Source organism: Engystomops pustulosus, chromosome 2, assembly GCF_040894005.1.
Source record: "Engystomops pustulosus chromosome 2, aEngPut4.maternal, whole genome shotgun sequence".
In the NCBI taxonomy this organism is placed as follows: domain Eukaryota; kingdom Metazoa; phylum Chordata; class Amphibia; order Anura; family Leptodactylidae; genus Engystomops; species Engystomops pustulosus.
The window spans coordinates 68,958,096-68,976,136 of record NC_092412.1 but is presented as its reverse complement, the minus strand read 5'-3'; the positions used below and the strand labels follow the sequence as shown (position 1 = coordinate 68,976,136).

At 39.5% G+C, this 18,041-nt stretch overlaps 2 protein-coding genes across 3 annotated transcripts in view; one reads left to right on the top strand and one right to left on the bottom strand.

Annotated features, from left to right (window-relative positions):
• The window catches only part of RB1 (RB transcriptional corepressor 1), a 90,844-nt gene that overhangs the window by 34,950 nt on the left and 37,853 nt on the right, over positions 1-18,041 (top strand). The window lies entirely within an intron of this gene.
• On the bottom strand, positions 11,772-14,263 carry LPAR6 (lysophosphatidic acid receptor 6). The gene has a single exon (XM_072135208.1). It carries the CDS (start codon positions 13,696-13,698, stop codon positions 12,655-12,657), a length of 1,044 nt encoding a protein of 347 aa, XP_071991309.1. The 5' UTR covers positions 13,699-14,263; the 3' UTR covers positions 11,772-12,654.

The window sequence follows — 18,041 nt, the reverse complement described above, 5'->3', positions numbered from 1 at the left end:
CCCATCCCCCCGTGACATATAATGTGGGATACATTGTGAATCCTCTCACCGTATCATTACAGACACTGCATTTAATAATCCATGCTATGTAGCGGAAAAGTGGAAATAAATTCCATTTGCAGTACAAAAAAAAATGCAACTGCGCCATTTTCTTGTAGGCTGTTTTACGGCTGTCACTGTGCACTCCAAATAATATCTTCCCTTTAGACTTTAGGTCCGGGAAATACCAAATATTCTTATAAACACATGCACATGAAGCTCCACACTCATACACACACACATGCATCTATGCACTGATAGACATTTATATACCTATACATACAGTATATACAATCTCATGCAGTATATACACACAGTGGTCCACATTTATTAACCCCTACGGGACACAGCATCTTTTGGCCTAAAGGACGCGGCCCCATTTTTCAAATCTGGCCTGTGTCACTATAAGTGGTTATAGCTTTGGAACGCTGTGAGATATCCAGGGGATTTTGAGATTGTTTTCTCGTGACACATTGTACTTCAAATTAGTTTAAAAATTTGGATGAAATCTTTTGCGTTTAGTTATGAAAAAAAACAAAATTTGGCAAAAATGTTGAAAAATTCTTTATTTTCAACGTTCTAAATTCTCTACTTTTGATTCAGAAAGTCATAGCACCCAAATAAATTCATAACTTACATTTCCCAAATGTCTGCTTTATGTTGGCATGGTTTTTTCAGATTCCACATATTTTACTAGAATGTTATGAAGCTCAGAATTTGGGTGCCATTTTTCACATTTTTTGTAAAATCGCCAAAACCTGTATTTAGATGGACCTGCACAGTTTCTAATTGACACTGAGAGGCCTAAATAATAGCGAGACTCGTAAATTACCCCATTGTGGAAACTACACCCCTCAACGTATGAAAAACCACTTTTAAGAAGTTTGTTAACCCTTTACGTGTTTTATAGGGGTTAAAACAAAATGGAGGTGGAGTCTGCAAATTGTAATATTTTTTCACAATACACTCATTTTGGGTGGAAAATTAAACATTTGTAATGGATAAAATGAAAAAAGGCTCCACAAAGTTTGATACGCAATTTCTCCCGAGTACACCGATACCCTACATGTGGTGGTAACCTGCTGTATGGGCGCACGGCTGGGCATAGAAGGGAAGGAGGCGCCATCCGGAGCAGATGTGCTGTCACATTGTACAGGCTATAATTTTTTTCTTTTTTTTAATGAGGACCTATAGGGGCTTATTTCTTTTGCCACATGAGATGCACTTTTCTAATACATAATTTTGGGGCATCTATAGCTAATTGGTGAGATTTAATTAACTCTTTGTTGGTGGAGGAAATGAAAATCATCAATTTTTAGGAAAATTTTTATGTGTTTTTTTTTTTGGCCGTTAACCATACCATGAAAATAGTATATTATTTTTATTCTTTGGGTCGCCACGTTTATGAAAATACTTCATTTATATATATTTTTTTATTTTTTCCCATTTTTACTGAATAAAAAGTAATTTGGCAAAATTGTTGTTAATTTTAGCATCACCGACTTACATATGCATAACTTTTTTATTTTTCACCTCAAAAATCTGTTTAAGGGCTTATTTTTTTGCAAGAATGATAGCTCTTTTTAGTGGTCTTATTTTAGATTGCGTAACTTTTTAAAATCACTTTTTTAGAGCATTTTTAAAGGGCATTAATAAAAAATCATCTTTATCAGAGAGAGTTTTTTTAGGTTGTTTTTTACGGGGTTCACTTTGCGGATCTAATAATGATTCTGTTTTATTATACAGATTGTTACGGACGCAGGGATACCAAATATGTGGGGGTTTTGTGTATTTTATTCAATTGTACTGAATAAAAACTAATTTGGAGAAAATCTTATTCATTTTAGCATCACCATCTTTTTATATGCATAACTTTTTTATTTTTTGGCAGATAAATCTTGTTAGGGGCTTATTTTTTGCGAGAACAGTTGTTCTTTTTAGTGGGCTTATTTTGGAGTGCATAACATTTTTTAAATCACTTTTTAGAGCATTTTTTATAGGGTATTAATTAAAAATTATCTTTTTTCGGAACGTTTTTTGCGTTTTTTTCCTCCGGCGTTTACCGTGCGGGTCCAGTAACAATTCTGTTTTATTATGCAGATTGTTACGGACGCGGCAATACCAAATATGCGGGGTTTTTTTGTGTTTTTATGTTTTTTATACTTTATTAAGTTTTTTTATGGGAAAGTGACATTTTAGGGGCTTATATTTTTATGTATTAATTTTTTATTTATTATAATGTGTAGTGTTAACTGTTTTTGCATATTTTTACTTATACATACTTGAACTTAAACCAGTGATGCTCTGATCACTGGTTTAAGTTCAATACACTGCTCTACAATACTATTTTATTGTAGAGCAGTGTAAACTGTCTGAGCAAGCTTGCGCATGCTCAGACAGTTTACAGCCAGACCCGGAAGGGGTCTGGCTGCCATGGAGACCGGGCAGCTCCGGGGCACATGCCAGTCCTCGGAGCTGCCCGGCAGAGGATCGGATCCCCCGGTAAGCGGCACGGGGGATCCGATCCACAGCGCTTACACCCTTACACGCCGCGGTCATGTTTGACCGCGGCGTGTAAGGGGTTAACACCCGCGATCGGAGCCGGCTCCGATCGCGGGTGTTAGCGCAGGCTGTCAGCTGTACTAGACAGCTGACAGCCGCTGCTTCTGGTACCGGCTCCGTTCGTGAGCCGGTGCCAGAAGCAGGACGTTATAGAACGTCCCCGTGCGCTAAGTCTCTAGCCCCGGGGACGTACTATAACGTCCTGGTGCGCCTAGGGGTTAAAGCGTTTGCACAAGTTTTCTGTCTGACTTTGCACTGAAAAGAACAGGAAAACTGCTTGTACATGTATGTATAAAGTGTCATGGCTGCACTGTGTCTGCTGCGCCACAAAATTGGACTTTCCGGTGTAGAGTCGGACCATGCTCTCACATTTATTACCATGACTCAACAGAATTGTGTCACACATGCCATGTTAAAGGTGCACCAAAAAAAGTGGTTGAGTTGCCGTAATAAATGTGGCACACGGCCCGACTGTGCACCGGAATGCCCCTTTATGGCCAGAATTTTGTGTCAAGTTGGACACAATACTGGTGCAAACACTTTATAAATAAATGTGCAAGCATATTGCACTGAAAAGAATGTGCAAAGTCAGACAAACTGGCGCACTGGCCACTGTATAGCAAGTACAAATTAGGAATTATTTATCATATGCTGGCCTCGTTTTTCTCTATGTACATTTGGCGAACAAATCACAGCCAGCCAATTTTCACATATTTTCACGCTTACCCTCCCCACGCTAAAGGCGTAAAAGCTGGGATGAATGTGCCCATACTGTGTACATATAAATACAGCGTATACATACAGCATACACAGAAATACAGCATATGCACACACACAAAGCAGGTACACATACAGTACAGACTGCATATACACATGCAGCATAACATATATAAACAAATGCATATAAAGATACATGTACGTATGTACATACTTATATACTTACATACACACACACATACACCTAAGGTAATTACATTTTCGGGTGAGCGAGGTTTGGTTGCAGATGAGTAGGGTGGCCGGCCACAGATTGGGCCTTGGATAAAGCAGGCGGCGGGGGCTTCAGTTGAACCTGGCAGCGGCCACAGATGAGGAACGGAGGGCCGATACACCGCTTATGATGGGAGGGACGGCGGTGCGCTGGTAGCTATGGAGGGCCGGCGCATGACCTCAGATGAGGTGGGCTGGAGGGAGGCCAGGTTGCCACAGAAGAGGTGGGTGGGTGCCTCTTGCTAAGCCAAGGTGAACACCACTCATCTCTGCAGGGAGGGACGTCACTGTGTCACAGACAGCCAGGACGTGCCCGCACATTTCACAGTGACACGTCCCAGCTGCCTAATGTTCAGTCCTAAAATGCTGCCTCCACAACCAGCAGGGGGCGCTCATGGTAGGTGCGAACATGATAGTGGCCAACATATGCTCAGACAGCATCACAGGCTGGTAGTGTGCAGGAGCACTCCCCCCCCCCCCGCCCCGCCTCATGCAGAAGTTTTTCTTTTCTGCAGAGAGATTACATCAGGTAGAGGGAGGGGTGAGTGGGAAGGAGCAGAGGGGGAGGCGGTCTAACAGCCTGTAAAGCTTCAACACTGAGGGGCTCTGGTAATGCCTTTCTGGCTCATTAGCATAATTATAAAAGTTGATATTAGAAGGAAGGAGGCCATGGTCACAAATATAAGATTACCACAGTAAGTGTCTGGATCTATAAGCAAGTGGCCCTGGTTTTTCATGCTTGATGTTGATGGTAAATTTATGTTAATGGTTACTTACAGTACTCTACTACAGCCATCTTGAGTTATCTATTGGCAGTCACCCACATTGTTGCCCTCCCCCAAGTTAAGGTCTGTGTGGGTAGATATGTCTAAACTGTATAGATGTTGGCCCAGTCCAAAAATCGAATATAACAGATTTATTTACAAGCTTTTAAAAATGTGTTGTGTGTGTTTTCAGTAACCTTTTCAGTTTTAAAGAGCACAAGGTTAATTCTGCACCTTGTTTGACATAAACAACAGACATCCTCTTTACGCGGTGGCCTATCCCCACCATTGTGGTAATTTCCTGCAGGGTCTTGTGATTTTTGAAAGGAAGGCTAGCTTAAGATGTTGTGTCTTGCTGTTTTGCATTTACTACTTTTTCTTTTTAATTTTTATTTCTAAGATTATTTGCCCGCATCAACCTATCACAGAGCATCTCTACTATTTTTTATTTATTTATTTATTTTACAAGAAAACTAAAGATTTAAATGAAATCTACTATAAAAATCAAGCAATATATATCAGGGACACTTACTAGTTACATAGATCCAGGGACTGTGACTGTGGTAATCCTATATTTGTTATCCATGGCCCCCTTCCTTCTAAAGTCAAACTATGCTAATAAGCTTAAAGGGTTACTCAAGCTCCTCCGTGCAGAAGCTTCACAGGCTGTTACACTCTCACCATCACCCTCAGTACTTCATCAGGAAGGAGGCCATGAATAGAAAATATAAGAAGGTTGCCACGGTCACACTGCCTTGATCTAGGACTAGGTGCCCTTGGATTATCATGATTGCCATTTTGATGGTAGATTTCCTTGGGAAACTGAGTTTTGATTTGCTGCTATCGGTAGCAAATTTTTTTTTTATTATTCCATTTGTTTAAATGGTGATATCCCTTTGTGGAACCATCAAAATTTGGTTGTTTTCGGAGTTGTTCAGATCTTAATGTACCGGTGTAAAATAATCAGAACCAGTAAACCTGTGATGGGGTGATGGGTCCCTCATGTAAAGGCGGGACACTGCTATACTACTTCTGTGGCATCAGAACAGCAAAGACTGGTTACGTTAATTCTAGCTGTGATAGAAAGGTATTGCATGCATCTCCGTTTCTTGGTGCTATGTCTCTGTAGCCTGCTCCAGCTTTCTCATGCTGACCTTTATGCACTGTAAAAAGCACATAGACGGATAACTCTGGGGAACACTCATTTTGGTCCCTTAAAAGTTGGAAGAACTGTTTTTACATTTGTTTGTGGGTCTGATTCTGGAAATGACACCCGTTTTCCCCTCTGAGCTCTACATTTTCAGATCTGGCATTGCCACCTTAGTTTGTGGTTCAAACTATAGGAGTCATATTTTTTGGCTGCAGACTAGAGATTTTTTTTTTTCAGGTCGCTGAAGACTTGTTCCCTTTATTGTCTTGCAATGAGGTGTTCTTGGACATTCGCACTGGATGCTCCAACAGTAACCAGCCATCATATGTGTATCATATCATATGTGTATCCCAAATGGAGGTATCAGCAGCTCAAAAATACCCAGAATCAGGTGAAAAAATGCAAACTTAAAAAAAAAAAAAAAAATTATTTCCCCCCCAGTATAATGTGATTAGTCCGATGAATCACATCTCCATCTTGGAGCATTTGTACGTGTGCCACATAGTAATGGTACTTTACTGTTATTTTATGTCAAAGTATTTTCTAATGGCGTTGGACACAGTAGAGTAATGCACCCTGCCAAGGTGAAGACGTGATCTCTAAATACCTCATGTACCAGTCTGATCTGACCTAGCATGTGCTAGCTAAATGATTGATTCCCAGAAAATATAATAAGTTTTCCAGGATGGGATAAGGAAAACCACACCTCTTTTAGTTATCTTGTAAGGCAGCCTCCTTGACATCAAGCATGACTTTCAGAAAGCCTAATGACATGATGTGAGATTAATGCCAAACCAGTATAATCTATTCCCAACTATAGACACCACCGTTCCCACGTGGCTGTATAACTATTCCAGAAATACTGAAGATATGCAGTTTCGGTTTAAAACCCACAAAATGTCATTAGGCTTCCTAAAAGTCTTACTTGATGGTAAGGGGGCTGCCTTACAAGGTAGCAAAAGAGTTTTGGTTTTCCTTATCCCATCCTGTAAAACTTATTTGCGTACTTTCCCAGAATCCCCTTGTGGAGTGTCAGTGGCTATAAGTCTCCAAATGCCTACAAGACGGCCTGAACTGGCAACATCCCCATAAGGAGAGCTCTTACTTCCCAGTCTCATTCACAGAGTCTGCAGTTTTTTCTGTCTGCTGTCAAGTTTAGGTGGAGTCCGAATTTGGTGGATATGGCAAAATAATAGATTATTATTAACTAACTATATATTAAAATTATTCAATACTGATCTAATGTATAGTGTGTTATTTTCCTATACACCATATATTAGATTAGTATTGAGTAATTTTAATATAAAGTGCATAGGATAATAATATTTAGCATTACAGTTACCATTTCCTTAGGCCTCATTCACACACTGACATTTGTTCAGGCAAGCACACGGTTGTGGGAATGAGCCCTTAGCCTGTAATGGGGCCTAATCTCATAATTTTTTTAAGATCCAATTCTAACATTTTGGTGCCATAGGAAACTTTCACAGGTCACGGAGTCTATATATTTGTAGGTACATGTAAAATTGGTTAAGGGCTTTGAATGCTTAGGTTTATATTTGTCTGCTCTTTGTTGTTCATGCATTAGTGAAATGAGATCCTTAGTTTTGTGCCGTATACTTTACCCTGAAAGTATATTGTGTTATATTCACTATTTGTATTTGTCTTGTGTTTCTGAGCAGCAGAGTAAAGGTTACTTGCACTGATCTTGTGGTTATGCTGCTATTGTTGCTACCTTTTCTTGGCCGATTATTTTATATAAAGTACAAAGTCTAGAAATTTGCAAGCAGTTTTACTTTTACTGTCACTACCCAATAAGTAAATGTGTTTTAACTTGCTTGAATGTGCAGTAATGATGGATTGATCATTTCCGGACTAAATACAGCAGTTTTGTAGAAAATGTGACATTCCTGAATCTATCGTATATAAGAAGATTAACACGAGAGAACAAGCCTTGTTTAAGGTATAGCGTAATGTCTTGTACCGCACCCTTATGGGTGTACAATATTGGTCATTATATGGAAATGCTGTGACCTCTGCACATTGCAGTGCAACGTGTGTTGTAGCATGTGAATCATTTGTATGCCAAATTTCTATTATAATGGGTTAGGTAATTCTAAAGTCTATTATGACATCAGTTATTTCCTATGTGTTTTTATTATACATTTCTGAATACTGTTTAAAGGACTATACAATCAGTTCTTCAGGTGGCAAAGGTTTTCTGACCCATTCTAAATCTATTTCCAAGGTGTAAAATGTAAGAAACTATCATCCACATTTTACCAAAATATGAACAGACCTTCAAATGGGATATGAAATATATTTTTGTCCTATGCAGAAGCACTCAAATTAGTTTTTTTTATGACCGAGATGAGTCACACAGAGAACCTGAAGGGGACAAGTTACAGATTCCCCCATAGTGAAATCCATAGCACTTAGAGCCATATTTTTTGGTTTCATTTTAAAGACAAGAATCTTGTCAGAATTACTGTAATCTCTGTAAAACCAGTTATGTTGGAAGTTAAACACCTGGTCTGAAATGTAATATGCAGGTAAATAGCCAACCTCTTTTACTGCCTATTTTTCTGGTTGTTTAACAATTATAACACCAATCCAACTTCAGTTTTTAAAAGCCAGGATGGCATGGCTATGGAGACCAAGGGAGCAGCATCTCGTGTCCTGCTTCTCCTGCAGCCTCTAAATGTGACTTATCATATTCATTTACATCATATACATTTACATCAAATTTGCGTATGACTTTTGGAGGTGAAAGTTTTTTCTTGTACACATGGACTTCCCGACGTTTTTGGGATTTGAGCCGCTGTAACATGTATTTAGCAGGGGATTGTGTCGCACGCGGTCAGATATTGGCACAGCCGCGTTGGCTTTCATGTGACAGAAATTGGGGGCATGCACACCCCAGCTCTATGTGCATTTTTGCCTCTCTGGATAAAATCCTGTAGGTCATAAATGTTTCAGATTATGAATGATTTACTGTAACCATAAGTGAGGAGAAGGCACAGTCTGGCCACTTGGGTAGGATGTCATTGATATACAGGTGAGCAAACAAGTTACACAAGTTAAATATTTTATTAATAAACTGGTGCTTCATTACTTATGTATTTATATCTGTACCCTTACCTATGAACTGACATTAACCAACCCCATGAGAAAGCAAGTCAGAACTTTAAGTTCTCTTACCTTCAGCCCCTTCATGTGTATATTTTATTCCAGTACTGAATCATCCAGGTTAAACCCAGATCGGGGTGTGATCCTCCCAATGTATCCCTTTTACAGGTACAAACAGGATCACTATGGCACAACCCCAGGGACACAGAATGAAAACACTTGGGCAGGTGTTTAGATTTTCCGCTCAAAATGTTATTGTAGTAACATTAATGAAGAGGATGTTTATTCCTCTTTCAGAAACTGGTATGTTGAGCACAACGTGTGGATAAGCTGGGAAATAGAAGCAGCAGTACACTATATTCTTCCTGTAATTTCCTATTGAAACAAACTTAATTTACCTGTTAAATCCCTTCAACTACAGCAGTGGCCATCCTAATCTTCGGCTCAATGCACACAAGCACGGACCACAAGCGGCAGATCCGTGGTTATTTGTTAGTGGCCCATGTGTCATCGGCTGGGAAAAGATCCTGCTCTGAATTTTTGCGGCTTGGGCGCACAATTCCTTGGAAACGACATGACCGTATGAGCCCATAGAACTGAATTTGTCTGTTGAATTAGTAGATAGAAGACGAGTAAAATCAATGTTATGTGTGCGTAAGGGCTTGGTTTAGAAGAGCTGAGGAAATAAACTTACTTTAGCATGGAAGGTGCCTGTGATGCAGTAAATTTTGAGTCCCTGACTGTAATGATGAGCACTGTTCATTATCCGGACAGTGAGACACTATCTAGTAGTTGTACTTTTCTTTTTTTATATATTGTGAGTTTATCTGTGGGCTGTAAATTCTCAGCTTACTAGCTCCCATATTCCCACTGTCTTTATCAGTGAAACTGTTTCTCTGACACCACTTAGGGATATCTCCTCAAGTTGTGTGCTGTATCTGGCAGCATGTTTGGCTAAGTGCACTGTAAATCGTCGCTCTGTTTCTCCTCAATAGAGCACAAAATATTTGAGGTTAAGATTCAGTATAGATAGGAGTAAATATTCTAAACAAGTCAACTTTGACTGCTTATGAGCCATAAAATGTGGCTGGACCACGTGACAAAAGTGTACATTTCTATTTGGCTCAATTTTGACGTTCTCAGCTGGTGTTCTTGGGGTTCTTTGAATCATGCAGAATATTAAGAAATCGCATAAAGTTTCAAGGTCAAATAATTACTTTTGAAATCATGTAGTACCATTTTATGTGACTACCATCATTTAATATAATTTTTTTAACCTATTTTGTTAATAAAGAAAGTTGCATCGCAACTTGTTGACAAGTAAAAGTAATGTAATCTTATTGGATAATTTTGGGTTTAGGACCCATGTTCTGTTGAATTCATTGTTGGTGGATTTGGTTCAAGTCTGCACAGAGAATCTACAGGAAATGCTGTACAATACATGTTGTTTTCTGGCCCCAGTCTCATGCAATGGGAAAACAAGGATGCTGCAGATTACATTACCATAGTAAAGAAGAGTTTTACTGTGGATATCAAAGCTTTGGTGTATAGAGGCCAAATCCAACTTGAGGTTACCTGTATATGACCATGTGCAATATCTGGTCACTAACAGTGGACCCATGGTCAATTTTTGCAGCCCTTTTGTCTTTGTTCTGTGAGGCCTACTCACACATTGATGACTGCAGAAAAGACTGACCGATTGGCGAACACGGACAGGAATAAGGCCACTCTATAACAATGCAGCCCAGGAAACTGCATCCATGTATCCAAATCCATAAAAAGTATTTTGTCCATGTTATCCGAATCACTTGCTAGCGCTGATGCATACAAACCTTTATGTCCGTGTGCTAAGTCTGCAGAAAAGTGCACAACTTTCTACCTACAGCAGATTTCTACTATTACATCTGGGTATAGACTAATATTGGCCTTTTTACCTTCTTTATATAATATGCAGGACTTTGGCCTTCTATGTTTGAAATGAAAAATACCAGTCTGAACAAGCCTAAAATCCTCACAGCTGAGTTGTTCATGCATGCAGCTTCTCCACACCACATAACTCCATTAAGTGGGCCCAAGTGACCATCAATCTTATCTAAGTGTTCAGATGATGTCCACAATAGTGATGCGAATTGGGCTCCGCTCACTAAAAAGAGCCACATCCTCTGGGTCCTGAACTGTTCCCCATTACATGTAAAATAGGGAGCCGCAGGCCAGTGTGTTACCCCACACCACTACTTTTAACCCGATTTCTATCAGGTTAAAGGGGGCACGTTAAGCAGGTTAGGGCCAGGGTTAAGTGAGCAATTGGCTCTCTTGCGAATGACACTTCACTAGTCCACAGCATAAGCTGTGCGCATATTTTACGTTCAGAACTTGGTACATATTAACCTGATAAAATGAGCCCTGATAATTTGCAGAGAACTCTCCATACCTGAGCCCTTCTGTTGTCATTAGTGTGTAAGTAGTGTGTGAATAATTGCTCATTTATCTGTACAGACCAGTGATACTACTATGTAAATCTAATGGGGCCCTTGTATGTACTTCATTTACATTGTAAATGTGTTTTCTGGCCAGTCCAATGAATTCCCCAGAGCTGGAGATATGCTGAGGCCCTTTGTGTGGAGCAGGGCTTACACCCTGAAGCAGAGCCTTTTGTTCTGGGTGCTCCAGAAGACCAGGACATTGAAGTGATTAGTGGAAGCACGTGGGTGGATGGGAAGGGAAGGGAATTCAGCTGGCAAAAAAAAAAACTGACCTGCATGTGCACATCATCTCTTCCCATTTGCCCTCAGGAAAAGGAGTTGCTTGAACTTAGTAATAATGCATCCTTGGCATGTCTTAACAGAACAGACTTTTCCTGACTGAACTCCTTCAAGACATGATTAATCATATTCCCTGATTTCAGTGTCTGTCTTTTCATGGACAACACATTAAACATGTAAACATTTTGTATACAAAACAAATTTTTTTCTGCCATGGATATATAATGGATATAATTGACGTATAGCTTTTAGAATGTGTGTGTAAAATCTTTGTGTTTATCAGCATTTTGTGTATAGATAAAAAAAAAAAAAGCAGAAATCTGCTCTCACAAACGCAAAAGTAAGAAAAAAATAGGAAAACAATACTCATTTTAAAAGTAAGATTTAGAGAAAGTTTAATGGAACCAAGTATGAGTTGAGCAGTTTGTCCTGGTTAAAGTGCCAACTTTAAATACATTCACAAATCTGTCACTACAGAGTAGAGTCGATTTACATATACAGTGTTCATAAAGAGCATGAGCCAAGTCAAATACTATATTCATGTTCAGTAATATACTAAATAGAATTGCCTTCTGTAAGAAGGATACATTCATAATTTAACCTCTTTCCTCCAAGATCTGATGCACAAGAACAAATCAAATGCAAAAACTTTCAGAACAAAGATGTTAAGAGTACATATACCAGAAGCCAGTAGCACAAATATTAAGACCTACTTGAAGTTAAACGTGTGTTAAGAGAACACTCTGGGCAGAGCTGATCTATACTGTGTTATTCCAAGTGCATGGCATAACTGAGGGGATCAAGGAACCCAAAATACTGAATCCCTTTGTCAAGTCCCAGCCATTCAGACCCTACCTTGGGCAATACACAGCGTATTCTTTATGATCAGAGTGTTCCTTTAAATTTCACATCTTTCAGATATTTTCAGGTCAAGCCAGCACACCCAATATCTACACAAGTATACAGGTATAAGCAATGTAAGGACATTTTCACTACCTCCTTGGAAGTGAAGAGTTGAGGCTGAATGAGGCGACACAAGTCACCAGCAGCATGTTCTTTGTACATAATACTTCCCCATTTTAAAGCTTGTGAAAGATACCAGACCAGATGTATCTTCATATTGCTTACTACAGATGGTGAGTAGTTGGGTGCAACTATTTTGCCACTAATTTAGCAGAAGCCTAAATAGGGAGCACAGCTTACAGGGTTTGGCTTGTTTTATACTATAACCATTTTCTATGCTGTGTAAATCCTGGTGTCTTTATATTGTGGACTCATTCTCAAATATCTTAGCTTTTAGAGTTTGTAAGCCATGCTGAATAAAATTTTCTGTAGCCAGCGATTCTGAGAAATGGGAGTCTTTCCTCATTGGTCGATTTCTCTTTTTTATGGAGTTTTGAATAGTCTCTGATGTGAAGTAATAGATGATGGGGTCAAAACAGCAGTTTGATACCGCAATACACAAAGTAATAGGGTAAATAGTCCTGACTGCAGCTTTCACAGAACAGTTGCTAAAAACCTGCGTCCTCATAAGGGAGTAAAGCACAAGGTTGACATTGTATGGTATAAAGCAGAAGCAGAAGATAGCCAGGTGGACAACAATCATTTTTAGCACCTTGGTTTTGTTAAGTTTGCTTCTACTTAAAGTGACTGGTTTCTTCAGTGTCTTCAATACCATTGTAGAACAGAAGACGTTAAGGATGAGGGGGATGAAGAAGCCCACGATTTCTATGAATATCACAATCTTTGACAGATATGTCTTCCATGTATCCTCTGAAAAGTTCTCAAAGCAGGCCTTTGTAGAGTTATTCTTGTTGTTCGCATTTGTTGATTGGAAGAAGGTTGAAGGCGCACTCCCCATCAGAACCGTGAACCACACAGCCAGGCAGACTATTTTGGCATTTCTTTTTGTCCTGATGGTTTTGGAGCGGAATGGGTATACAATAGCCAGAAAGCGATCCACGCTTATACATGTAAGGAACAGAATGCTGCCATACATATTGGTATAGAACAAGGTGACAGATATTTTGCACAGTATATCTCCAAAAGGCCAGTGGCGGGCTGCAAAGTAGAAAATCCGAAAAGGAAGCGTGAAGACAAACAAAAGGTCCGAAATGGCCAAATTGATCATGTATGTGGTGGTTTCATTCCGGACTTTTAGGGAGCAGCTGAAAATGTACAAGGCAACACAATTTGCGATGAGGCCAAGGACAAACACCATACTAAATACACATCCATACAAGGTGTATTTGAAGTTGTCATCAGCCGTACAGTTTGTGTCTGAGTAGTTACTGCTTACCGTCATGGTTGGAAGTCCAATAGTCCTAGGAATAGCTTTGATCTTTTAGGTGAAGTTGTAGTAATCACAAATCCTGGCAGAATACATGTGCCACAGGCGGATCTTCTCACTGCTGTGCAGAGGTGTGATACACCGCAGCTCTTGGAGAACCTTTTCCAAAGAAAATGGTATCACGCGCTTGCATGTATAGTGGTATAAACATCTCCCATATATCAGTTTATTACTTCCTCCGGATCCGGTTTCCCAGTACAATTGCTTGCTTTACTGCCTAGCACCTAGCAGTTTAAGGTGAGGCAGATGTAGCAGACTGGGTGTTTCACAAGCCGTGTGAGCGGAGATGTTAAGGGAGCACAAAACATTTTCAGTGTCCTGGCTGCCTCTGGAAAATCCAGATGTTGAAGGGAAATCCTCAGCTGCTTTCTGGTGGTGATTTCAGTGTAACTTCTTTCAATAGAAAAAAGAAAATGAAAAGTTTTCGATTTGTAACAGAATCCAGTGTGCTCCGATGTGTAATGCCTCCTGTACAGGCGTCTGCTCCTTTGAAACCTTACACGAAAAGCCTGAATAACACAGGAAGAGGCCGTCCCTAAACAAAGGCTAGACTCTGCCCAGTTTGTTTGCTCGCCTTTCAGTCTGATAAATCTTCTGGGAATATACCTGAGGGGATTGCAAATGACCAGCTAGAGATATACTGCTGAGTGATCTATTAACTCTTAATGCTCTGTGGTACATGCTGCTGGCTAAAGTGTAGCCTTACTCTTAGATCATGTATGGTGTATTGCTATATCAGGGTTTTGTGTAATTATTTAGTCTGCAGTAACTAGATTTAGGAATTTATCCACACTTGAGTTAAAAAAAAAGAAAATAATAATAATCATATTTTACAACATTATTGAATCTGGGGTTTTGTTCTAGTCTAATGCTAGATTTGTAGTACTGTTAGAATAATTGCCTGTGTATGCGAGATTTACTGGATTTTAGGATTCTAGATCCTTGCACTTTAACATTGCTTACTCTGTAGACATGAAGAGATTTTACCTTGACAAGATAAGATCCATGCTGACCTCACTGCCCTTCCTGAGCTGCCCTTCCACTTATCGCCAGGTCAGAAAGCAGCTGGGATAGAGAAAAGGGTAAACATGTGTTGAGCCATTATTTCGGATTCCAGCCTCATCATTTTACACACTATGTAAACAGTCCACAAGTCTTTTATAGAGGTTTCTTTATTCTTTGTGGTTTGCTTGTGTTTTAAAAGCATTAAACTCCTGTCATGGATGTCACTTGTAAGTATATGGTTAATGACAAATCTATGGCATGTTCATGCAGCGTATAAGCAGTTTTCCTTTTATGTATATAAAGCAAACCACATAGAGTAGTCAATGTACACTAATGTCTTATCATGTTGCTTTTCAACATTTTAGCAGGTAAATTAAATACTGACAAGCAATTTTGCAGTCAGTGGCTACTTCTGTTAAAGGAGTTTTCCAGGTTCCGATAGTGATGACTTAGTGATGTCCTACAATCTTCAAATGGTAAGTTCCCAGGGCGAATATAAAAACCTGTATACTGATGGAAGTGCTCGTTGGCCTTGATGGCTAGCAGGATGCAGGCCATGGGTTGTGAACCTCTCTTCTAGAGGGACCACAAAATAGAGCCCAATTGAGAAACAGACTACTTTGTTTACTCCCTGATTTAGTTCACAATACAGACAGTTCCCTACTCAAGAACACCCGACTTACAGACGACCCCTAGTTAAAGACGGACCACTCTGCCCACTGTGATCTCTGGTGAAGCTCTCTTTACTATAGTCCCAGACTGCAATGATCAGCTGTATGGCATCTGTAATCTGTAAGCTTTATTGGTAATCCTTGGTTCAATTGCAGCAAAAAATTTGTAAACTTCAATTGTCACTGGGGCAAAAAAATGTTTTGTCTGCATCTACAATTATAAAATATACAGTTTTGACTTGCATACAAATTCAACTTAAGAACAAACATATGTACCCTATCTTGTACATAACCCGGGGACTGCCTGTACCTGTGAAATAACCGAGATACCCTTCTCTTTCTTGACTAAGGGACTAGTATATTTTTAGGGTCAGTGAAGGGCCGCCCTAATTGTGGCAGAAGCAGAAAAGCATATCCTTTCAGATTCCCCAAGCTTATCTGTTTTTCCAAACAAAATGGTTAAATATGTGATTTTGACAATTTTAACTCTCAATATGTTGCTCAATTACAAAGTCATATGATTGAGGTGTAATAAAGTCTAGCAAATTCGGTGGTACCCTTGACAAGAAACGTGTTGAGACAAGTTAATTCAGTGGCTGTGCTTGGTAGCGCTTGGAGTTGTTAAAACTGTTATGACTTGTATTCTCTTGTTAATTGCCCTTTGAGTCCTGTTTGAGGAATACATATGGTGTATATAGATGTTGAAACATGAGCACAAGTGTACAATTTGTTTTTTTATCACACTTGCAAATTTAAGGTTAAAATCCACAAAAAATATGTTGAAAAAGGCAAAGATTTCCCAGTGAGTCACACTGCAAAGTGTGTTTGTTTCTCTCTCAATACATTTGTAGCAATTGTTAGCAGACACTTGGGCTTGTTCTAGATGGAAGAGGTTGTACTGGTTATGATTATTATCCTATGTCCACAGGACAGGGCATACCAATCTGATAAATGAGGGTCTAACTTCTGAGACCCATTGATCCCAATAACGAAGTGGCAGATTGTGTGTGTCCTCCTACTCGGTTGATATCTAAAAAATTTTTATTAAAGTTTTATTTAAACGACAGTCCTTCAAACCCGAAATTGATTTGTGGTCACGCAGGACCAAACACTAGGTTTCTGGTTAATACATTGCACCAGAACAAGAGGGTTTTAAGCATGAAGAATGAAAAAAGGAAGAGGGGAAGGAAAAGGGTACAGGGGAAATATTGTATCATTATATGGGCACCATAAAATGTCAGTGCAAGCTCTTCTTTATAGAGGAGATGGAGCTTGGCAGAATCAAAAGTAGAGCAACCTGAGACCAGGTAATTATTGTCTTGCCAGTGACGAGCTTGTATGTATTGAATACCATATTTCAGAAGAGCTGAAGCACTGGGCAACTCCACCAGATATTATGAGTAGGACCCACCTCTACACTGCTTCCTCCAACAGATGTCAGACACCTCTGGATATATCTTATGGAGTATGCGGGGTACTGGTACCAACAAGAGAGCAGCTTGTAGTTCTTCTTTTCGGCACTACATGTTGATAGAATTTTATGAGAGAAAAGATAGGCCCCATCCCATTCCTCATCCAAAACGGTGGTCATAAAGTTGAACTCCCAAGCTATTCTCCTCCAATAGTAAGCCATGCAGATGAGGACGGGCTAGATCTGAGGGAGAAGAGATCTGTAAAGTACTGTCCATGTTTTTAATGGAAGCTACAAAGGCCATGGAATTCAGATGGGCTGTAACAAATGAGCCTGACACTTATTTTTATATACGAGTACCACTCTCTGCAATTTTTGCCACTCCCATAATATTGAATGTTATTTCTTATGTTATGAAAAGGCCTTAAAAATTTGGAGAAACTTACTATAAGGCTGTGTTATGGCTGTTGGGCACATGCACAGTGTTTAATGTGCATGCGCGTTTGTCAGTAGCAGCAGGGAAAGAGTCCTGACCCTTCTTTGCTTGAGAAATCGTCTCTAAAAGGATGAACAGAGAAGTTTAAAAAATCAGTGTCTCCAAGTTAAGGGTTACTAAACTCCAGAAATAAGAGGATATGTTGAAGTACAGAGGCCCCAAACCTGGTGTCGGGTTCTTTTTTTAAGATGAGTGATGAGTGATTTACTGATCGTTCAACAAAAAGACAAATGCCTTTGTTAACAAATACTGATATATGTAATATGTAAATATAAGTAAAACGTTTTTTTTTTTTCTCCTCTATATGGTAGTTACAAATATGTTTGTTTATTTGTAAAGACGACAACCCAAGAGACAGGACTACACAGCAGGGAGACAGTGATTCAGTTGTCTACAGGGAATTCCGCGAACCTTGTGATTTACACAGGGTGTCTCTTGTAGCTGTCATTAATCCAGCAACAATTTTAGGCATGACAAATCTATGGTGATTATAGTTATGTCTCATATCTTGAGTAATCTGCTCAGATCACTCCTTATTGTGATATCAGAAATGCTGTATGCACATTACACTAATTTTAAGCAGTCACAAACCAAAAGTTCTTGAATAAGGATTCTGGAGGAATCATGTGTAGGACTTGAGAGGTTGTAGCTATTTCGTTTGGGGATGGCAACCTGATCAGTTCTGGGGCCCTCACCATTCTTGAGAATGAGGTCC